Consider the following 23,567-nt stretch of genomic DNA (forward strand, 5'->3'; position numbering starts at 1 on the left):
GGACCCGCGTCCACGCCGCCAAGCCATCGCCCCCACCCAAGACCCACCACTGCCGACTACCGTACGGCGCCAAGTCATTTTTGATTTCGCAACGCAGCGGAACTCGACGCAACGCGACGCAACACCATCAATTTCATCACCCACTTTTCCATCAGCGCAAAAAAATCTCGAGGTCCTGCTTTCGAACCACCCCCAGACCAACCATCGCACATGCTTTTCTCGTCGCTATGAACGCGGAAAAAGACCGTCATCATGGCTCAGGGTCTGGACGAGCTTGTTGAGTGGCTTGTCGGGGAGGTTTCATTTTATGGCGATGGTGAGTCAAATGCCCCCTCGACGGTGTCGCATTCATCTTTCTGCACCTCGCATACCTTCAAAGCGTCTTTTCATGGGCACTCATGACTTGTTCTGACGAGATTTTCATGTTGTTTGTCTCGTGTCAAACGCACAACGCGTCCATCACTTAGTGACACCTTCAGGCGCATCACAACAGCCGCAATCTTGAAAATGAGTGCTGACCGTAATCTTAGGATGTCCCCTGTCTGAGCTGATCGCTGCTGTCATCAGATTTCAGGAAAACGACTACGATAAGCCGAAGCACACTCCCGGCGACAATGGCGACCAGGAGCCAGGAGAGAAGCCAACCAGGGCACCGCCTACGGAAGCTCAGCTGAAGCTAGTGCGACTTGCTTGGAAGTGGCTCCTAGGCACTGGTGAAGTCAGCATCGGTCCTGAAGGCGAGTGGAATCGCCTCACTTTTGATGAGATCATGTCTATCCCGGAGGATGCCGGTGGGCAAGCCGTCTCGCTACCGGAAGATGAAAAGTCCAAGGTTGTCGTCACCAGTGCCACGCTGAAGCACAAGAAATTGCCTAAAGTGCGGCCTCGCATCTTCGTCGGAGAAGAGACCATCTGGAAGACACTCACCGGTCACAGTATTGACTACAAGCGTGTGCCTAATCTCGAGTGGAAGTGCTTGGTTGTCATTGGTTCAACAAAGGAGGATGGCATCCTCCAGGGCGATCTCAACAGAGCCACCGGCCAAGATAAACGTTCTGTCCCTAAGAGAACCGACTTCCTCACACAAAAGGGATATATCGCAAAGCGCACTCACATGGTCAGAGGCATGAAGACCAGTAAGCTTTGGCTAACAAAGTTCGCTCCTGCGCTACCTGTGCCGTCAAATCCTCTCGGCGGCAAGGACTTGTCTCGGGTCTCATTGACTCGAGACATGCAGCCTGTTGCGTGGCACCAACAGTGGACCGGCAAGGACAAAGAAGGCAGGCCGGAGATCCACTACATGGCACTGGGTCAGACCATCATTGCTATCACCAAGGCATGGGGCACTCTTCGGATTAGAGATCTGAAGGCCAAGCTAGGGATACTGGGGAAGAAATGGCAGATGAAGGTCATGTCCAGATTCCTTCGACGATTTCACAAACTGGGCAACGTCACTTACGTTGCTGCGACTTTTGCCGGCGATAAACATGTTTTCAAGGACTGTGTCAGGTTTGCGAGGGATCCTACAGAATCCGACTGGAGGCTGCTTCTGGCCACCGGGAAGAAGACTTCGCGCTACACGAATCAGGGGAAGGACAAGCAGCCGAGGGCCAAATCAAAGGCAAAGGGCAGCAAAGGAAGAGGGAAGAAGGCGGCAAATCCTGCCAAGCCCGCTGTCAAAATTCTCAGGAAGAAACCCAAGCTGAGACTCGGCGCCACCATGACTGGCTGGGTTCCTGAGAAGCCACTGGCAAATACAGTTGCCGACTTTGTCCTTACTGGAGGCGCCCGTGGCTACTCGACCCCCGAGATCAGCACCGACACTGTTGGCTACGTGTTCCGCCGGCATATGTTTACCCACCTGATTAACTTGAGTAATGGAGAAGTTCAACCACCCGGACTACGAGAGTACCAAATGAGCAAGGAGTTAGTCAAGGCGGGGAACACAAAACAATACATGTTCTCCATAGCCGGAGGTCGAAAAGTCAAGACATCTGACGAGACTGATGAAAAATTCATTATTGATCCGGCTCTGCGACAAAATGACAGCAATACGGATCCTGCGAGCCAGAATATCGAAGATGCCTTTCAGTTCGGATCCATCGACCCAAAAGTGTTTGCCCAAGAAGGGTCATCGTCTCTCACGCAATTGAGTCGCATGGAGCCGGGAAAACAGACCAAGCCCCGCCGATCTTATGGTGGCAGAAGATCAAAAGTCCACGTGGCTGTCGAAGGCGCTCAAATTACAGAGGCAGCAGAGAATGCAGATGAGGAGCAACTAGAAGGCGAGCATGGAGACAAGACAAATGCGATAGCTCCGCCACCGCGCGCCAGAAGAGGTCGACCTCCCAAAGCCAAGGTTCAAGCCAATAGCCACGAGGCAGAGGAGCCTCCAGCCAGTAGACCATCCAGGAAGCGCAAGGCGTCCCAACGTGCATCGTACTTGGAAAACCTTAACCTGGAGGATGAAAACTCGGAGATTGTGGATGACGTTTCTGCTGTTGAGGGACGACCTAAGCGTAGAGCGGCGATGAAGGAAAACCTGTCCCGGGAGGATGAGAACGATGAACCAGATGATGAGCCAGAGGACGAACAAGAAGATGAATCTGCAGAAGAGCAGGACAGAAGCAAGCCTGGTGTTTACATAGGCATACCTGGTTCGCTCAATCCTGATCCTCACAGGAAAGGCCGGCCGCGAAAGTCTATTGTCATCATCTTCAGATCGGACAAATTAAAAGAGCCAGGCTATCTTCCAGGGTGGATGGATTATCCCAAGCCACCCCCAGCGTCACACCAATCCGAGGTCAGTCGCGCACCATGGAAGAGCCCAACTCGGCCACCACTCTCAGTCGATTTTGTACCGGCTGGTCCTTCTCAGGCCATTTCCTCCAAGAAGGTAGTAGATCAGACTCCGAGCACCGCAATTGATCCAACTGATCCAACTGAGCCTGCGGTCACTATCTCGCAGCAACAGAAATTGACTCAAGAAGCCACCGAAGATGGTGAGGGTACCATTGTTGTGCAAAGTCTCGGTGTCAGTGCACAAAGCCAGGAAGCCGAGGAAAGCCAAGAAGGTCAACAGGAGTCCAGCAACGATCTTGCGGTCTACAGCGCCTCCTCGGCCCCGTTAGAGCCATTATCAGCAGCTAGGGCTCCCACGAAGACGGAGAGACAACCTAGAAAACCTAAGCTTGACAAGTACGTCTGCGAGCAGTGTGGTGGAACATGGAAAAACGACATCGGTCTCAAATATCATCTCGAGAAGGCCAAGGTGCCTTGCAATCCATTCTACGCTGAACATCCAGAGCTAATGGTCAAGGCGAAACCTGTCCGCGCCAGCCGGGCAACCTTTGGAACTCCCGAGCCTCGCGATGAAGCTGCCAGCCCGGGCAGCAGCGGTCAGAGCAGTGTAGGTGCTTCGCCTTCGCCACGAACTCCCAGGTCTGTCCGTATACCCAGGAAGAAGAAACCTCTTGCTCCTAAATTCGTTGACCAGAACGACCCTGCAAATCACCGTACCGTTCTCAAGCAGCGGAGTGCTCTCAGAAATAGCCAGTTTGGAGCGTCGGGAGTATCAGCCCCCCGCGGGCTCAAAGGCTCGGAAGCTGCGGCGAAGGATGCGGCAAACACGACTCAGACTGCTACGGAAGAGGAGATCACCGTCACTGCAGAGCCAAGCGCAACCGAGATTGTCGTGAACGACCATACAGCGCTCAACAATCCAGAGGAAGCTGAACCAGATGAGGACCTGCCTTATCTTGCGCACATCCGTGCTGAGAAACCGAAACAGCAGCCAGAGCATTCAGTCAGCCACTTGCCAGAGCTTGGACCTGAAAGCCGAGCATGGCAACATCATACCGAAGCGGCTCAAGAGTATTCAGAGGTTCAGGCTGTGGAACAAGACTCGAGCCTACTCCCAACGAGCATGAACCAGGCGTACTCTGAGTCTTCTGCTGCAATGAATGATGTGCCCGTCTCGTATGAACCCTACCCTCTTGGGTTGCTTGAGCAGACGACACAAGAGGCCACAAGTGGCAGAATGGACTTCACTGCCGAATCTCACGGGGCCGTATTGTCATCGAGTACACAATCTGTTACCAGATCACGGAGGCCCTTGCCAGTACAACGACCAGCTGTCCCAGCCGAAACTGACGTGATGCCGCTGCAACGAGACGAGCAACAAGCTGGAGTCTTTCAAAACCAAATTCCGCCGTTTCGTCTGTCACCGACGGACTTCAAAGCTCGGACGGCCAAGGAGGTGCGTTCGCACAAGATCGAGGAAATAATCCGGTATCTTCTCGCCAATAATGGCGGGGTATTTCCGAGTGGCAGAGCCTTATTCTACGCCATTCTGAAGATTTACATCAAAGAATGGCCGGATCTGCCCCTGCCAACAACGGTTGGTGTTACTAGAGTGGTTAATAGGCTACAAGAACAACAAGAGATCAAGGAGATGTCCTCAGCGTACAAATCACCTACTGAGCGCCTCTGGACGACTTTGGTCATGCTTACGTTGAACCATATCGACCCCAACGGCTTGGTGGCAGGAGATCTCAAGAAGAAGATGAAGGCCGCACAACCAGACGTGTATATCCCACCAGCGTTTGCCCCTGATGAGAGCGAGAAGGCGCACTTCAAGAAGCTGGACATACTTCCCGCTGAGCGTGGCAAAGGCCCCGGTAGACGAGACCACAAGCTCGAAGAGGAAATTGTCACTTTCGACGCGCCTTTCTATCTTCAAAAGGGCCTTGCTGGTGTGCGACCACGTAACCGCCCGCGTGCGATTCAGTCTGAGGATGAAGACTCCAATGCTGGAGATGGTGATTCCGAAGCCGCCGAGACAGCTCCTCCACCCCGTCGCCGCGGCCGGAAGCGAGCCGCGGAAGGCCCGTCTCCTGAGACAACCCCAGTCAAGAAGTCAAGAAGAGGGAGGAAACCCCGCAACATGGTTTCTTTTGATGCAGCTGGTGATAATGGATATCCGCCGCCAGGGTCAATCATGCCGCACAAATACAGTATTGATGAATCCCAGGCGACAAATCCTGGATTGGGGTCTTTGCCTCCTTCATTCTTCTCGGGAACTGCCAGTGCACCTACTAGTAGCTATACTGCTCCGAGTAAAGTGCAGTTCCTCGAACCAAACACCCGTCTGGAAGAGGAAGACGAGCCAGAGCTCGAAGCCGAGAGCAACGATGCGACTCCCGAAAATGACGCAGCGCATGAGCATGAAGGGTATTTCCTGCATGCCGCAGGGGAGGGCTCATTCACGAGTACCATCGAGCTCGAGTCGGCAGGAAAGGGTGTCTGGCCGAGCATCCCAAATCAGTGGTTTGAGGCCAACGACGGCAGTTTCACCATGAAAGGCTGGTTTCCACAAGCTCGAGAGCTTCTGAAGGAGCACCTGCCCAAGAGCATGGAGCAAATGGCTTATAAGATCACCAGTCACTGCAAAACCGACAAGTGGGCAGACCCTGCTTATGGCCAATTTGTCACCAGCGTGGACGGCTGTATGTCCTGGGAGCTTTCAGATCAGGGTCATAGGTCCATGTCGGGCACTATCGCTCCAGACTATGTCTTCATCTGTTTCACGTCAAGCCCTGCAGTCTCCAACATGGCGCCGTGTATACCAGAGTGGCGTGATAGCAACAACTGGACTCTCGACTCAATCCCTTACGAGAGGTTGGTAGGTGATGAAGAAGAAGCGGCCAAGTCGTCAGAGACTGCCGAACCGTACGGCATCACTCCAAATACTGAGCGAGGCGTGCGTCGGGGACCTGGTAGACCACGGAAGTACCCACCATCTGTGCGTGAAGGACCACCACGAAAATATGTCAGGAAACAGCCGAAGGACGAAAGCATCCGCGAACTGAAACTTCAGCGCGAGCTTACCGCCTACCCAAGAGAACCTGGTGAATATTTCCGTCAAAAGGGACAGGAAGACCCTGAAGTTGACTGGAAGGCTGAGGACACCCGCATTGCGGCATATGTGGCAGTGTCAACACTCTTGGGTGGTATCAACAAGGCCATGGATTGGGGTATCATGATGAGGATCTTCCCAGACTCGAAGCTATCAAACCTGCGCAAATTCTGGGCTACTATCAAGAAGGAGCGGGAAGGTTTCATCCAGAACTTGACTGCCAAGTTTCAGGAGGACTTCCTCGAGGCCTATGAGAATGGTGATCTGCCTGCGATTGACTTCAACAAGGCTCTGGAGTATGATTGGCTCCGACTTGTGAAGTGGACGCTCGCTCTTGTCGTGAGAGAGGGCATCGATTTGCCGCCAAACATGCCACAGTTCGACGAAGAGCTGGAGCTGGTTCCCGTTGAAAGGGGAGAGTTTGACTGGCGGGACAGCTACTACCACTGGCAGAGGTCCGTCTTTAACAAATTTCAGGACGCTGCTGCGGAGCCAGCTTCGACAGTCCTGGACAAGCAGGAGAAGATGGAAGATGCAGATTCGACAATTGCACGCTCCTGGGTTCGTGCACTCTGCTGCACTGACTCGGACAAGTACACGCCTCTTAGTATCAAGAAGAAATTCCTCACCCTCGCTCGAGGCGGTCAGCGTTCTGAGCAGGAGATCAGCGATCTTCTTGAACAGACCATACGCGACCTGGAGCATAGGCGCATCGCCATCAAGCAGAAATCTCAAGCTCTCGCTACGGGTCGACCTTACAAGCTCAACGAGCATTTCCTGCGCACGCTAGACCGCTTTTCCAACGAAGACAAGTTCTCCGTCGCCGCAGGTTTCAAGATCAAGATGGACGAGGCTTTCCGCAAGGGCAAAGCTGTGGAAATCCCTTGGCGCACTGAGGATGGCATGGTCATCGCGGCGTTCAACCTGCAGGCTTATGGGCGGGTGCGTATCGAGCCTATCAAGAAGCTCAACGTCCCGTTCGGTTTCAAGCCAGGCTTCTACGAATCGCGCAAGTTTCCCAAGTCCTACTACCGCTTTGATTTGCAGGTAACTCCTACTTCTCGATACATGTACAACGAAGAAATTGAGATTCTATGGAAGGCAACTGACGACTCTGTCATTCCCGGCGGTGGCGAGGACGGCATTTTGCCAATGTGGTGCGACTTCTTTGGCAAGCCTGACCGGCTCCGCTGGTTCAAGATGCTGTCAGCGGTGCTTTTTGTGCTAGGATGCCGTGGTGCAATGACGGACGAATTTGCAGCGCAGGCACTACGTCCTTGCATCGAGATATTCGAGGTCGAGATGATCCGGAAGTGGGCTCTCGAAATGGGTATAGTCAGGGAGATCACTGAGGGATGCAGCGCTGTCAGCGTCTCCGAGTGGTGGTGGTTGATCTGCGGCCTGCCTGTGACCCAGGCGAACAACCCCAAGGCCGATGCGCACGACCAATACTCCGGATGGCACAAGCGAAGGTGGCGGGGACAATATCGAGTGCACTAATCGTTCTCGATGCAGGCAAGGGCTTGGTGACGAGGCGTCACAGAGAGGCGGGCTATCAGCAATTCTTCTTTTGCAGAAGCGTGTATCACCATAAAATGAATGGCAATCGGCTCTGGGTATTCACTGAGTGCATCAAAGGACAGGAATCAAAGCTTTTGTGGAGGATGTGGAGGATATGTGGGTTGCACGACTTAATGCGAGATCCCTCCTGCAAGGGATCATCGCCACTTCGATCATCCTTGATAGTGTTTGCATAAGTACATTGAATTGGATCACTCAGTACTCAGGTAGCATACATTGTCATGCAGGCTTCTTCTCAAACCAGAATAGCCTTGTACTTTAAGCTCATTGCATTTGTTCCCGAGTGAATGTCAAACTCCCGAGTGGGTAATCCTGTCTAATTACTCTTCGGTCTCTTTAACCTGATGCCTTATACTCGCACCCCTTCGATTCCGGCCTCTTCTGTCCCTATCCATTCTACCGCAGACCCCCTTCAGAGTTTCGCTGCAATTTTCGAGATCAACCCGCCGCTCCCGGCCCACGCCTCGTATACCTCCAACTTGTCAGCTAGATCCCGCATCTTGCGCATGGATTTGAGGCCCAGCGCCCCGGAGGAACCCTCCCTGAGCACGGCTGCGAAGACGTATCGACCCGTGGGCGACAGCACACCGTAAAACTGATGCTTCCCGTCCCCAGGGTGCTGCGGCGGGCCCCATGTTAGCTTCAAATTGCTCCTGTTCGCGAGTGGATGGGGCTCCCAGCGCTTACCTCGCCGTCGGGCGACGCGAGCAGTGTCATCTTGTCTTCGACCTCCTCCTGCGTCCCGCTGAGCCAGTTGACGCTTCCGAACTCGAAAGGGCAGCCTTCTTGCTTGAAACCCAGCTCGAGTGCGAGGCCAAGGTATTGGCCCTCGGAGGAATGAACCTGAGAGAGAATGGTATTGATTAGATCCAGTGGGCTGAGGCGCATGGAGTTCAAGCATATTTATCCCGCTGAGTGCGTTCGGGATCACTTACAGTGTAATGAGGCTCCTTAGACGACTCGTACGAGCAAACTATGGCACCGTGTTTGGTGAAGACGGTGAGCATCTCGATTTCGTTGCCGCGCTTGTGTATAAGCCTATATGTTGCGTATCTTAGCACGAGAAAATCTTTGTCATTCACGATATTTTCTGGGCATACCGCTTGATTTTTCCTGATTATTCGCATTAGCCCAATGCTAAAGTAGAAAATTGAGACGAGGGAGAGAGAACACAAGGGAGAACCGCAAAATAGGCAGAGTACTCACTAATCACCCTCTTGCTTAAATGGCTAGGAGCCTCAGGGACGCTCGAGGGGCATGTCTTTGCGATATCAGGGGGTGGGATCTTGTGATAGGAGCCGTTCAAAGATGCTGCCACTGCCACGTCGTCCTCTGGGATGTTGGTCGCGGAGTCACTCCACGTCTGTTCAGCGACGTCCACAGAGGGATCGTCATTTGAGTCCGTCTCAGCGACCGGGGCCATCGCCTCGGGCACTATTGACATCCTATAAGGATTGTTTGATAGCCGGTTCGATTCGACGTTCCCGAGTATATTGTTCACGGAATCAATCCACATCTGCTCGGGGACATCCACAGAGGGGGCGTTGTCCAGCATCATTGACGCCCTATAAGGATTATTTGATAAACGAGTTGATCGGCCTTCCTCCATGATGTCGTTATGTTCGAATTGTGGGTCTGAAGGGCGTGAAGTACGAGTATGATACAGATATTTACAAAGTCAACAACCCGGAGAGGAGGAATGCCTCTTTATACTTTCAGTCCGTTACTATTTTTTCCTGTTGCTGCCACTCTTTCCTTCGACGTCTATCAAATCATTGAAGCCGCTCGATCTAACAGCAAAAAGGGTCCCGGTGGGTGGAGGCCGTGATCGTTTCTGGTGCAAACTCTTGGATGGGTAGTGACACTCCACAAGCCAGCCATATATGGCCTGGCCCGGCCTACAGATATCACAGATATCGTGCGCCCAAACCCAACGATGTTTACACTTGTAGCCCGTGTCACAGGCGAGCTTCCGGCCACCCAGTGGCGTGGCCGGGCTGATCGGCCGGTCATGCGGCCATGCGGCCAGGCGGCTCAACGCTGATGCATCTGAGTTTCATAATCTGAAACCTAGCTCGAGTCTTTTGGAGTTCACGTCAGAAGCCAAAATTGGGACGTGCAAAAGGAGAGAAATACGGGCCCTGGAGCGACTCTGCTGTGAGAACGACTGTATCGGGCAACACGCATCTCTCCCCATTTTGGACCCACTCGCTCGCTGATGGCAAATCCATGAGTGCTGAAATCCATATCTTTTACCCGTAGTTGATGGTGCGATATCGAATACCAGCAAGAGAAACCAGTGAGGAGTGACCGGTCAACGGGATATCGATATACTGGAGTCCAGATAGTGCAATCCCGGCTCCTTGCTGGCTGCTTTTTACCTGGATGTCGCCGCCCTGCTTCGTTAGAAAACTCTTATTGACAGGACGCCTGCAGAGATTTTTCCACATGCAAATTTCTTTGTTCCAAGGAAGTTAAATATGCCGACTGTAACTGGTGGCATTGGGCTCCACGAGAATTGTTGTTGTTTGATGGTTGAAGAATCCAGGTGCCAAGAGCATATGAAGTCTTTTTGCTTTTCGAACACAACATCGTGCTCTCATTTTTTTTCCGATTTGAAACAATCCATGGCACAAACTTCAAGCTGTCGGCTTCGTCACACTATAACCTTTGTACGATCTGAGCTAAAGCGAGGTGAAGTCGGTTGATGCAGCCGGGTCAGCATGAGGGTGCGTCTCCATTGGCCAAAGGGAGGAGGAATGGCTGGCAGCTGAAGGCGGGCAAAAGACCCCGAATCGGGGTGGTACGGGTGCATACCATGTGACATGGACATTACCCAGTTGAGGGAAGATATTCAACGCAACAGCGAGGCGGATGACCGATGTTGAGATTTGCGATGCCGGCAAGCGTGGTAGGGGGAGCGAGGGTTGCATTCCGGAAGGCACGCCGTTCTGGCCACCTCCGCTGGCGCCACTCGCTGTAAACCACCAGACCACCTGGGCTGTAACCATGAGCTAGCTGACTTTTGCGAGGAAAGCTTCTTTACGAAATGAACACAGGCGCGTCGCAGGCATTAGCCGTGTGTGCCCTGGCAGCCTGACAGCCCGGTGGCTTTCACACCGCCTGTTTCCCACCTGCCCGCCTCGACCAGGCAAGCTTTGATGAGACGGGCTCCAGGATGAACAGACGCGTGAGCCTCTTCTGATTTTGGTTATCAGATCGGGCCAAAATCCGATATGGTTTGGTGACGATCTAGGGCAGAATGCTCACCGGCTGGCCATGCTGAAAACTCTAATAGATGGACAGTCGGCATCAGAGCTTTTTTCTTGAACACAGTATCTAACAATGGAGGCAACGCCGTCCAATTCCAACTGAGCCAAGGGGTGATAAGGAAGCAAGCGCCCGCCTTCCCTGCAGACGCGGCTCGCCAGCTGGACGGGGGTTGCATACAGCCGTTGCAACGAGCGAGCGAGCCATGGATGCTTAGACCCTTGGGTTGTAGAAGCGCACTAATCACCAAGACAGTAATAGAATGGTGGCGCTGTTATTGGTGTTGATGGTTGTTGTGAATGCAAGAACAACGACACGACACAGTATGCTGCGCAGGCAGGTAGTCTAGCGAGTGCATGATTCAAACGCGCTGGCAGGGAAGAGGGACTTGCAATTGCCGGGTGAGTCAACGGTGAGGAAAAAGTCGAGGGACGGCGTGCGTGTCAATCTAGACCTCTAGACCGAGGCAGTCTGGTCTATTGAATCTTATGCAGGTAATTTTCGCAACATGCAATGTCGACTGCCACTGCCCGGCACCCGAGAGTCACTGGCTCGCGGAGTATGCTACGCAGCAATACTGTAAGAAAACCTCATGTTGCAAGACAGCTCGAGATGAGATACCGTTAGCAGACCATTGTTCTGTGGCGTTTTGCGTCAGGACTCAGGAGAAGGACAAGTGTGGAGACGGCAGGAGAAAATGGTTTCCTGCCCCATGCCTGCCACGTACGGAGCGGAGGGGGAGGGTACTGTACCACGCATGTCAATCACGCGTGGGACTGACATCATGGCCAAGTTCAAAGTCCAAGCAGTTCAGGTTCAAAGGGCGTTGCGTTGATTTCTTGACTTGACCCTGCCTGTCCGCTTACTAATTCGCCAATTGACCACCCTGCTCTCTCTGTCTGTCTGTCTGTCTATATTGCATATGTAGTCTACCGATGTCAATGACACTGACAGGCACAGAAGCAAGCTGCTGCAGTGCTAGTCTACCCGGTTGATAAAGCCTGGGGGAAGATGGAATGTTGCCATTTTAGCAAGGCGTTAGTCTATCTCTGCTGGGTCGTGCGCGGTACGTACCCAGGACACTGTGGTGACGGTGGTACCTGCACCTGCCTGACTCTGGGCTGGCCAGGCGTGCCAGGCTGATGCTGGTGCTGATGCTGGTGCTGGTTGGTGTCTGTTCTCTCTTGCAGCTCTGCAGCTCTGGTGAGAGCCGACAATACGGGAAGGTGGCCGGACCGATGCAGAGCAGCAGAGAACAGATAGGATCGACTTCTCCCCCCTGTCCCCTGTCCCCTGGCCCCTCACACCCCCCCAGCAGAGCTTGGGATTGCCCCAGATTATGCAATCCATGGCCCCGCCGATAACGCAGCTCTCGACAAGGTGCTGCGCAGCAACAGACGACATGTGCCCATGCTCGCCATGCTACCTCTTTGGTATGCTGAGTATGCACAGTCAGGTAGCTGGTGTCTAATCCAGTTTACGTAGTCTATCCGCACCCGTGCCCGTCACAGGCGCCCATGAAGCATCACTGAACCGGTGGGCAAGCGCAGGGAGCAAGGGTGTCCCGCCATTGAGTTCTGGACCGGGTCCCACTCATCAAACTCCCACCCGGGATAAGTCTGCTATGTACAAGTCACTTTTCTCCACCACCGAATCGCTCTTGCTCGAACTGCTCAACCGCCTCTTGTCCCGTCCCGCCCGTCCATTCCATAATTTTTTTCTTACCCTCCCTCTATCTCTATCTCACCACCCTTCTCGCCGCCGACGACGAGGGCCCGCGCTGTACGCTCTCAGCAAACGCGCCCATCCCGAGATCCTCGGCCGCCCAGGCCGCCCTCAACACTTTTGCGAAGGGCGCCACCACGTCACCAGCCTTTGTGTGTCCTGGGCCAATCTTTGACCGCTGTGTGACGAGCATATCGCTGCTTCGCCGCAGCCGGACGGCAGCATGGCCGGCTTCGCCAGTTGCTCCTGGCCCATCTGGCATGTGGACGACTTTACCCTGTGCTTCCAAACAGAGTCAGTACCTTTGCGCCACACAGCCAGCCCACCAACCATGCCTGGCATTGGCATCCTTGCCCGCGGTTGTCTTTGTCTCGGGTGCTAACCACAGTCGCACAGTTACCTCAAGGTCCTCCTACCTGTCATAGTAATCTCGCTGTCTCTCATCAACTTACTCTCACAAAGCATAATCCGAGCAGTTAGGATAAAACGAGCAAATTCAAAGGCATATAAACCACTGTCAAATGGCGTCACAAATGGTCACGCTGTTCACCAACACACCGACCTCCCCCCGGAGGAGGAGGAAACTGTCGACGACTCCGACGACGAAGGTCTCGCAATCAACGGCGGCCGGCTAGCCCTGGTCAAGACAACCACCAGGGGCTCGATAGTTCAGGCTGATGCGCCACCTGCCCAGAAACTGTCTGTCATTGTCGAGGAATTGGCCATCGCCGCTTTGGTCGCGGTGAACGTCGTTGCGCTCGCCACAGGCGCTTTCGGAGGGACTGCTTCGCTTCCCTCTGTCATTGGGCTCGTTACTTGGGTCTACGCCCTTGTTCTCGCAAGCCTTCGGCTCTTTCTGGGAAACACCCAATGGCGTGTTCCGCACCTGTGGAACCACACGGCCGCCATCTACTCGCTCCAATGGCTCTTCACTGTCGCGATATTCCGCTCTGTCATCATCCGGCCCAGCTCTAGGCTCACCCAGATTCTTGTCATCCTGGAATTCGCACTCACGACTCTGCTATTTGGGATGGCCATTACCACTAGGAAGGGCAACAAGACTGTGCTGTTGGAGTGGGAAGACGGCATTCAACCGTCGCGCGAGCCCTTGGCTTCCATATTTTCCAACTATGCTTTCACATGGGTTGATGCCATCACATGGCAGGGATACAAGCAGACTATGGAGATCAAGGACGTGTGGAACCTCATGCCAAAGGACAAGGCTGGCACAGTTCTGGCTCATTACCGCCAAATGAAAAAAACAATGGCCCTGTCGTACCACCTTTTGGTGTATTTCAAAGGGCCACTGGTAGCACAGATTTGGTGGGCTATCCTCTCAGGTGTCTTCACCTTCTTACCGACTATGCTTTTGAAAGCCATCTTGGAATTCGTCGAGCATCCTGGCGAGGCACCACTTAACGTCCTCTGGCTTTATGTCATCCTCCTGCCGGTAACTGATCTGGTTAGGTCGGTAGCAGACAACCAGGCTCTGTGGGTTGGCCGCAAAATCTGCATCAATGTGCGAGCTATCCTTGTCGGTGAAATATACGCCAAGGCTCTGCGACGAAAGGCTGCTGCAGGCAATGATGCCGTTCTCGGCAAGACCCAAACCGATCAGCCTGGTGAGAGCAAAAGTTGGCTGGCGAAACTTAAGCGCACGGTTGGACTCGGAAGAAAGGAAGACAAGAAGCAGCCAAACGGCCAAGGCGCGCAATCCCCCGGGGCGGGCGTTGAAGCCAAGAAGGATGTGGCCGATGAGCAAGCCAACTTGGGCACGATTATCAACCTCATGTCCGTCGACAGTTTCAAGGTGTCCGAAGTCACCGCGTACCTCCATTTTCTTGTCGCCCACGCGCCGACACAATTGATCGTCGCTATATTCCTGCTCTACCAAGTCATGGGCATGAGTGCCATTCCCGGATTCATCGTCATGGCTGCATTGCTCCCTGTCAATATTTACTTCGGCAAGGCGTTCAATAGCAGCCAGAAGCTGATCATGTCAGCCACTGACAAGCGAATCTCAATCACCAACGAGGTCCTTCAAAACATTAGAATCATCAAATACTTCGCGTGGGAATATCGCTTTTCTCAGATCGTCGATGATAAGCGTAAGGCAGAGCTCAAGGCCCTCCGGAGGCGGTATATGATCTGGGCCGCCGCCGTTGCAGTTTGGAATACAGTCCCAATCTTGATTACGTTCTTCTCATTCCTGTCGTACACACTTATTGAGGAGAAGCCCCTCTATCCCTCGATCGCATTCACGGCGATTTCGCTCTTCATGCTTCTTCGATACCCTCTCGATCAGATTGGCGACATGATTGCTCACGTGCAGGAGTCCAAAGTGTCTATCGATCGTATCGAGGAATTCTTGAACGAGGAAGAGACGCAGAAGTTCGAACAGCTTGGCGAGGATAACATTGACGAGAATGGAGACGAAGTCATCGGATTCAGAGGCGCAACACTCATCTGGGGCAGCAGGGATGCGGTCGCTGATGACGGCTCAATGGCTTTCCGTCTCCTAGACCTGGATATCGACTTCAAAATTGGCAAGCTGAATGTCGTCACTGGCCCGACGGGCTCAGGAAAGACTTCGCTACTGATGGGTCTGCTTGGTGAGATGTCACTCATGCAAGGAAAGGTGTACCTACCAGGCGGACGAAGCCGTGAAGATGTCCCGGCTGATCCTGAGACCGGCCTAGCTGAGACATGTGCCTACGTTGCTCAGAGTGCCTGGCTCGTTAATGCGAACATCAAAGAGAACATCGTCTTCTCGGCGCCGTTAGATGAGAAGCGGTACCGGGAGGTCATTGTTGCCTGCGCGTTGGAGCGTGATCTACAAATCCTCGACAATGGCGACAAGACGCTCGTTGGAGAAAAAGGTATCACCCTTTCTGGGGGTCAGAAGCAGCGTATTTCTCTGGCTCGGGCTGTCTACTCGAACTCCAAGCACCTACTACTCGATGACTGTCTCAGCGCAGTCGATTCTCATACTGCACAATGGATTTTCAACAATTGCATCAAGGGGCCTCTCATGCGCGAACGAACTTGCATCTTGGTCACCCACAATATTCCTCTGACGGTGCCTTACTCCAGCCACGTCATTGTCATGGACAATGGTAGGGTGTCTATTCAAGGTGACGCCAATGAAGTCATCGACTCTGGCAAGCTGGGCGAGGAGGTTCAAAAGACCAAAGCTGGTTCAGCCTCGGCGTCCGTCTCCAGGATTCCGTCGCGTGTCCCCTCAAGTGTCGGCGAGGAGAGTGGAGACACACTCATTGATGGCGCTGGTGAGGGTGATCGACTCTCCAAGACCAAGTCGGCCGGCACGAAAGGGGATGGGAAAGATGCTATGGACGAGTCTAAGGCTGTTGGAGCTGTCAAATGGCCAGTCCTGAAGCTCTACTTGACCTCCATGGGTGGATGGGCTTTCTGGTCGGTAGCTTGCCTGGTCTTTGTCCTCCAGCAGGTCAGTGGTGTCGCCTCGAACGTATGGATTAGGCAGTGGGCCAATCAATACCTCGAAGAAAAGGACGCTTCAGGCGTCCAATTGACTGCAGCCTCTCAGAGCTACCATACTGCTTCACTGCCTTCGGCGTACTTGGCCTCCATCCCGAAATATACCCAGCTGCAGTCGTGGCTGCAAACCGCCGGGAACGAAACAAGCCTCACGGCCGCTGGCCCGCACGGTGTCAACGTCACTTACTACCTCCTTATTCTTGCCTTGATCGGCTTGGTCGGGGCGATATGTGCTTTGGTCAGAGACTTGTGGATCTTCATTGGCTCCCTGACGGCGTCATGGGGCCTCCACGACCGTCTCATGAGCTCGGTCACCAAGGCACAGTTCAAGTTCTTTGACGTGACACCACTTGGCCAGATCATGAACCGATTCAGCAAGGACATGGAAGGTATTGACCAGGAGGTTGCACCCGTCGCTATTGGAGTCATGACGTGTGCATTGGGCATCCTCGTTACTGTTGTGTTGATTGCCAGTGTCACACCTGGATTCCTCGTGGCTGGTGTCTTTATTACTGCGGCCTATGTCTTCTTGGGCAAGTTCTACCTCGCCTCCTCCCGAGATCTCAAGCGACTCGAGTCTGTCCAGCGCAGTCCGTTGTTCCAGCAATTTGGAGAGACCCTGAGCGGGGTTACAACCATTCGAGCCTATGGCGATGAGCGTCGTTTCGTACGCGAAAACTTGCAAAAGATCAACGCCCAGCTGCGTCCTTTCATCTATCTATGGGCCGCTAACAGATGGCTTGCGTTCCGAACGGACGTCCTTGGAGACCTGGTCTCCTTTTTCGCCGGAGTCTTCGTCATTCTAAGCTTGGACACAGTGAAATCCGGCTCTGCTGGTCTGTCATTGTCATACGCCATCGGCTTTGCGGATAATATTCTCTGGCTTGTGCGTCTGTACGCTATGAACGAGCAGAACATGAACTCAGTAGAACGTATCAAGGAGTACTTGGAAGTCGAACAAGAGGCGCCCGCTATTGTGGAGAAGAACCGACCACCACAGAATTGGCCTGCTAACGGTTCTGTCGAATTCATCCAATACACCACAAGGTATCGCGCAGATCTTGACCCGGTACTGAATGGGCTGAGCTTCAAGATCAGTGGCCGGGAAAAAGTCGGAATTGTCGGTCGAACTGGAGCCGGCAAAAGTTCTTTGGCTTTGGCATTGTTCCGCGCTCTTGAGGCTGAAGAAGGAAAAATCCTTATAGATGACATTGATATCGGGTTGATCGGCTTACGCGATCTGCGCGAGTCTATCACTATTGTGCCCCAGGACCCAACACTCTTTATGGGTACCATCAGGACGAACCTCGACCCGTTCGACAGTTATAGTGATGAGGATATCTACGCCGCGCTTCGCCGTGTTCAACTCATCGGGCCAGACGAGAAAATTCCCAGCCGACCGGGGTCCTCCGGCGCCGTTCCTCCCACACCAACCACCGCCGCCGAAGGCATTGCGGAGTCATCGGCCAGCACCAGATCCGCGCCTGTCGTCACCAACAAGAATATCTTCCTAGATCTCAACTCTCCGGTCACCGAGTCCGGCTCCAATCTGTCTCAAGGCCAGCGACAACTCCTCTGCTTGGCGCGAGCTATGCTCAAGTCACCGACGGTCCTGCTTATGGACGAAGCGACGGCCTCGATAGACTATGCTACAGACGCAAAGATCCAAGGCACAATTCGTGAACTGGAAAGTAGCACAATCATTACGATTGCGCACAGGCTACAAACCATTGTGGACTACGACAAGGTCCTTGTGCTCGACAAAGGCTCAATTGTCGAGTACGATCACCCATGGAACTTGATGCAGAAGAAGGATGGGCAGTTCAGGGGCATGTGCGAGACGAGTGGCGACTGGGACGTCCTGGAGAAGCAGGCTAAGAAGGCCTTCAAAGCCAAGCACGAACTCGTCGACACAGAAGTACGCGACGAGACAGAGGGCTCTGATAAGTGAACTGGGAAGCCCGACCATCTAGGATAGAAGACATGGCAAGTGACGGACGGGTAGAGAGAGAGTCTCGAATGCTTCTCTGTACATAGAGCAACGTCCTTCGCCTTGTGCATTGTGTATAAATAAGGGACGGATCCCAGCATGGCGCAACTTTTTTGTTTTTAATTATAGAAAAGCATGTTCATTCAAGATCTTCCAATGGTCGTCACGGCCGCCGATAGAGTGAGTCTACATTGTCGACACGTTGGCCTGTTTCATTACTCAGATCTACCGCCGGATGGGGAAACCACCGGACTGCTGGATAAGAGTTTGCCAGCTCGAGTCGGTTCTATAGACTGCTGAGGATATCGAGGAGGCGTCCCCACCGCTTGTGACTTTTGCTCGTGAATGCTGGCTGCGGTTCGACAAATGATACGTTTCGAATAAGGTAGCCGAGGAGACAGAAGCTGCGCCGCAAGTCCTCATATGTGACCTCCTTCGGCAGGTTAAACGTCATAGCAGATGACGCTCGTCTCATAGCACAATTACAAGAATGTCTCAGTTGATAGAGATATATAATTTGTGTAGCATAAGCCACCATTTTTATACAATTATTCGCATTGATCAAGCCAATGTTGATAATAATGATGATGATGATAATGATGGTGATGACGATAATAGGTCATTATTTGACGCCGTTTCCATTCCCTGCCCTTGGGGACAGTCATATGCAGATCTACCTGTCCCCCATTTCCATGTACCTTTCCTGGCCTGTGCTGTTGTTCCTGGCCTCCTAGATGCTTCCCATACCCTGCCTGATCCAAGACGCGTGGATGATGTAAGAGAACAGAAGAGAAGAGCATGCTGGCCCAATGTGAGCGAGTGCGTGCTATTGTGAGAAAATCGAGATGAGTCAAGGCCAGAGGTTTCCGCCATGCTTCTCAAGAAAACGATCGTGTGGTTAAGGGCGGGATATGGTCCAGCTCGCGAGGTCGGGGGTAGTGTGTAGTGAAGGGCAGCGCAGGTACGGTCGTTGCGCGATGTTCACAGTCTCCCTTTCCTTGCCATCCTTGATCCTGCATCATTGCTGAGATACCGCTGCCTGACACATCAAAGAGCTCGCTCCTTTCGAATGCCCTGCCCCTGTAACCATCACCCAGTCCCCCGGGGGCACGCCTAGCCGACCCGACAAGCAGGGTTACATGACGTGGTGCTAAACCAGTACATAATTGATGATCCAGAAAGCAGATACAGAAAACAACAAAACTTTTTTCTTTTTTCGGTATCTTGGGTGTCCCTATCTCTATATCATCCCAGTCATTATCACAAGCACCCTGCTCTTGAGTCAAGGATGGGGGTGGTGGTGGGGGACATGGGCCCAATCCTTCTGTCCCATCCACACAAAACGAAAACAAAAACGCCAACGAATGCGAGGTATGATTGATATCCATCCAAAAGCACAGAGATATCTCATTGATTTTTTTCCCATTCCGTAAACTCCGCCCCAATGATGGATCCTGACAAAGGAAATTTCTGTTGAATGCAAGTCCTGCCCCGAAAGCCTGATGGAATGCTGATTGGGTATCTGCTGCATAAGTAGGAGCTGGTGTCCGACGAGAGCCCGTGGTCCACACTGTCAAAAGATGATGATGTGTGTGTGTTTTGTTTGTGCCATCGAGGCAATTGGTGAAATGTAGATCCAAGGCGTCAAGCTCAATGGATCCAGAGCTGAAACATGAAAGCTGGCAGTACGAACATGTGGTACCTGCCGCTCAGAGAAGCGAACAAAAAGTTTAATGGTACAGATTGAGGGACAGAGGCTCTGTCGTATCTTCTATGCCGAGATGCCCTGTTCCTTATCGAAGCTGGACTTAGGACTCTGCTGATTTGAACGGTTGAATACAGTTCTGCCGAGGCTCTTCAGCTTGTTCGAATTCTCCACTTCCGTATCGTAGTCAACGAAGACGCTGGTGATAGGGTCCACCTTGGTGCGGCAGAACAACGTCGAGAAGAGGTATTGGTCTCCGTTATGGTCAAACAATGGCAAAGTACGGTAGCCTTGTTTGAGACTCGTCAGTTTCGCCGTGTAGGTAGCAACTGCTGGCGCACGGTCATTGTAGTTGCCTCCTTCCGAGAGCTTCACCGACCACCTGATGAAAATGAGATCGGGGTACTTGGTGCGGGCTTCAAAGACAAACTTGTTGTCAAAGACAGGGTTGAAGCCATTCTCCTTGACGATTCTGGTGCGATGCCTGAGCGGCCTCCGAAGTGGCGGCGCATTCGACTCCTGCTTATCCCTCTTGTCGTCGGCAAGAAAGGCTTCGACCTCGATGTAGGGATCCACGGTTCGACGCTCCCCCAAGTTGAAGGGACGCATGAGCTGTTGTGCCGAGATGACGTCGATCGTGAAGCTCACGTTCTTGCGTTCTCGTTTGTTGCTCAGCTCTTCGGGCAGGTCCGGAACCGTCCGGAAGACCCTACCCGATTTGGGGTCCATCTGGAGTTCTCTGAAGGCTCGTGGCTTCAACACGTACCCGGAAGTGTCTGTTCCCCCAGCAAACATTGCTTGATTGAATTGCATGCCTAGATCGAACGTCTGCCAGTTCAAAGCAGCCATCTGGACACCGCGCCTCCAATAAATGAGCGGGTCGAAGTTGGTTGAAGTGAAACGGTGTTGTGCTGGGTACACACGCATCAAGTATCGCATATTGTGGCGGAACAACGCACCCTTGCTCGACTTGTCAGAGCTGTTGTTGAGGAAGGTCCGCTCCTTGAAAGAGAGGATGTGGTTAAAGGTCTTGCAGTCGGCGTCGTCGAAACCTCGGAATTTGACACCAAGGCAGTACACTCCGAGATCGCCAAGGGCTTTGGTGATCTTGCTCTGCTTGGAGCGCGGAGGCTTCTCTGCTCCACTGTCGTCACTAGAACTGCTGCTGAATAGTTCCTGGACATCGGATGTCTCGCCTTCAGCGATAGTGTTCACACGACGGTTACTACCACGTCGGACCCCAGGATAATTGGGACTCAGGAGAGGGCTATTTGGAATAGACGATTCCCCAATGTTAGTGGGCCGAGTGAAAGGTGATGTCAGACTGTTTCCACGTCGTCTGCCCGCGCCATTGGTTTCGGCGTTCTTTGTCTCGTTGAGATTTGGCGTCTTGCACTTGATCAGGATGCGACCTCGCAGCTGCTCAGGCGTGGGAAGCTGATCCTCACAGCCTTCGAGCTTCTCAGTCACCAATTTCTCTCCAAAGACATCCTTCATGATGTTGGCCATGACTTCCTGTTGCGTGGCGTTGCAGTGAACCTCAAGCGAGATCCACAATGGATAAGTAGATTTGACGAATGCGTACTTATTGATGGCACTAACAGCCTCGCGGAACTGTATTTGACTGGTCAACGTCTTGCCATGAGTGACAATGGGCTGGTTTTCTGGGCCGTCCCAGCAGTCAATTTCGACACAGCGGCAACCACGCATAAGAGCGGAGATGTAGCCCTCGATACTGGATATGTCTCCAATTTGACGCCCAGTAAGGTATGTGTTGTGCGAACTGGATATGAAGTATTCATTGCATGGCCGATTAAGCTCACAGTCCTTTGGAGCAACCTCCACAGGAGTGCTGTGAATTGACGTGAGGTATTTTGCAAGCGCAGTCTCAGACATGCGTGGTTTCTCGAAAGTACCACTGATGGAACTGGTCTCGGATGCCTTTCCACGGCCAAACTGGTGGAAGATCGTCTCCCAGGCGCCGACGTCTTCGACATTCTCGTTTTGAACATCCTTCAGGAACTTGAGAAAATCCTCAAAGGTCAGTCCGCTTTCCGGATCAGAGGCAATCTCCCGGTACACGGCTCGAACGTCTTCTCTTCTTGCCGTAAGGCGCACAAAATCCTGGAATTCGTCGTAGTTCAATTTACCTGTCTGCGTCTTGTCGGCTTGGTCAAAGTTTGCTTTGAGGGTTTCTTGTGAGATGTGAATGTGCAGGTTGCGACAGACGCGCTCGACGCCAGCGAAATGGATTTCTTCTTCGGCAGGGGGATTGTCTGGATAGAGCCTTGTCATCTCTTTGCGCCAGTAGATTCTGATGGCCCGGTCGTTGAAGGACATCAGAGATGTCATGAGGGCTTGTCTGTGCTTCGATAACGCGTCGAGTGTCGAGACCCAAGCATTGAACGACTCCATATCGTCCGTAACGAGGTGCATGGTCTTCTGTTTCTTGTCTGGTACGGCATAAAGTATGGAGAAGAAGCGCGATTCCTCTGCCTCGGAAGCACCACAATCCAGTCGGTACTGGCGAACCTCCGGCGCGACGCGGATCTCCTTGATGTCGTCGATGTAGACGCACTTGGATGGCCTGTTCTTATCCCAAAAGATCTTGCCAGCCTCGGAATCTAGGGCCAGATTCAGGCGCTTCCTCCTCTTGGACAGCTTTGAGACCATCGTGCCCAAGAGAAGAGACTGTGGAATGACGGGTCCTGTGTGGATATCGGAGAGTGTTGTGTAGGCGGCAACGGAGGGCGAAGAAGCATTAGTTGGAGAGAAATCACGCAAAGCCTCCCCTTCGGCAATAGGTAAGGGATGAGTAACCTGCTGCTCCCTCACAATGCCGGCCTCATCGTCACTCTCTGAACCAATCGCAATAGCATACTCAGGTGGAGCAGCAGCACCGCTATCACTCCTCCCGCGCCTCATGACTGCGGGCCCTACACTGGCATCGCGGCTGACTGGGTGAGTTGAAGAAGTACGCCGGCTTCCCCTAAGCCGGGAGCTTTCTGTCTTGACCCTGCTGGATAGGCGTCTGAAGATGCCGGTCTTGGATGGCAGTGCTTCATTCTGCGTCGACCGCTCGCTTGTTATGCTCTGTGGCAATGAATTTGTGCTCGTCTTACGGGATATAATAGAATCGGGAAGGGGTTCCATCATCGGCAGAAGAGAGGATTCCGAGTCCCTGCCGCGTATGGGCTCCGGGGATGGCTGTATGGAGCTGTTGGTAGTGAGCACCTCCGGGTCCGGAGACATGATGGGCGAGAATTGCTGCGGACTGGAAGCCATTGATGAGTTGGTGATGGCGGAGGGAGGGGCGGCTGTCATTTGTGGGTGTGCAAGGAGGTTATTGGTTTGGACTTCACTGGGGCGAGGGCGCCGCAGCTGTGATGGTGGAGGGGCTTGAGAAGGCTGGACGAGGTTTTGAAGCAACGAAGGGGAGGAAGGAGTTCCTTGTGTAGAGGTAGTGATGGACGGCATGTTGCTTGAAGCGAAGTACGGCACCGGCCGGTAGGTTTTCTCCATGAAAGGTGGTCCGGGGTATGCGGACGGAAAGACCTCCGACCTATGAGAGGGAGCTGGACATTTATATCAACGAAGAGATGATCAAGAGCCGCATCTTAAGGGAACCCGTCTCGGTAGGCCCAGTGTGTCCGGGGGAATGAGTGCGGGGAATGAGATGAGACTGATCTCCCGCAGGAAGGATCGTGGATGAGGGCCAAATAAAGTCGGGGCCGTACTGGGGTCGAAGCTGCACGTGGGCGAGTGACCTTCGTCGTCAGAGAGCAATGGACGTACGGCAACAGACAGACAGTACCCGCTCGAGCCTAGGTCCGGCGGAGGCAGGTCAGACCAAGTATATGTTG

General features: G+C 53.2%; 4 protein-coding genes across 4 annotated transcripts; 2 read left to right on the top strand and 2 right to left on the bottom strand.

Annotated features, from left to right (window-relative positions):
- Positions 1-252: 252 nt before the first annotated feature.
- On the top strand, positions 253-7,417 carry J7T55_001780 (uncharacterized protein; the record flags this gene model as incomplete). The annotated part of the gene is made up of 2 exons (XM_053142678.1): positions 253-316; positions 531-7,417. The coding sequence occupies 2 exons, from the start codon at positions 253-255 to the stop codon at positions 7,415-7,417; spliced, it is 6,951 nt and encodes a 2,316-aa protein (XP_052994234.1).
- Positions 7,418-7,910: 493 nt separating this feature from the next.
- Positions 7,911-9,107, bottom strand: J7T55_001781 (uncharacterized protein; the record flags this gene model as incomplete). The annotated part of the gene is made up of 5 exons (XM_053142679.1): positions 7,911-8,117; positions 8,186-8,341; positions 8,434-8,536; positions 8,599-8,611; positions 8,705-9,107. 5 exons carry the CDS (start codon positions 9,105-9,107, stop codon positions 7,911-7,913), a joined length of 882 nt encoding a protein of 293 aa, XP_052994235.1.
- A 3,285-nt stretch (positions 9,108-12,392) lies between these two features.
- On the top strand, positions 12,393-17,960 carry J7T55_001782 (uncharacterized protein; the record flags this gene model as incomplete). Its single annotated transcript, XM_053142681.1, has 4 exons — positions 12,393-12,468; positions 12,563-12,645; positions 12,705-12,787; positions 12,890-17,960. The coding sequence occupies 4 exons, from the start codon at positions 12,393-12,395 to the stop codon at positions 17,958-17,960; spliced, it is 5,313 nt and encodes a 1,770-aa protein (XP_052994236.1).
- Positions 17,961-19,770: 1,810 nt separating this feature from the next.
- J7T55_001783 (uncharacterized protein) lies at positions 19,771-23,028 on the bottom strand (the record flags this gene model as incomplete). The annotated part of the gene is made up of 1 exon (XM_053142682.1): positions 19,771-23,028. The coding sequence occupies one exon, from the start codon at positions 23,026-23,028 to the stop codon at positions 19,771-19,773; it is 3,258 nt and encodes a 1,085-aa protein (XP_052994237.1).
- Between the last annotated feature and the right edge of the window lie 539 nt (positions 23,029-23,567).

Source organism: Diaporthe amygdali (assembly GCF_026229845.1).
Source record: "Diaporthe amygdali strain CAA958 chromosome Unknown NODE_12_length_1037015_cov_66_201586, whole genome shotgun sequence".
NCBI classification, from domain to species: domain Eukaryota; kingdom Fungi; phylum Ascomycota; class Sordariomycetes; order Diaporthales; family Diaporthaceae; genus Diaporthe; species Diaporthe amygdali.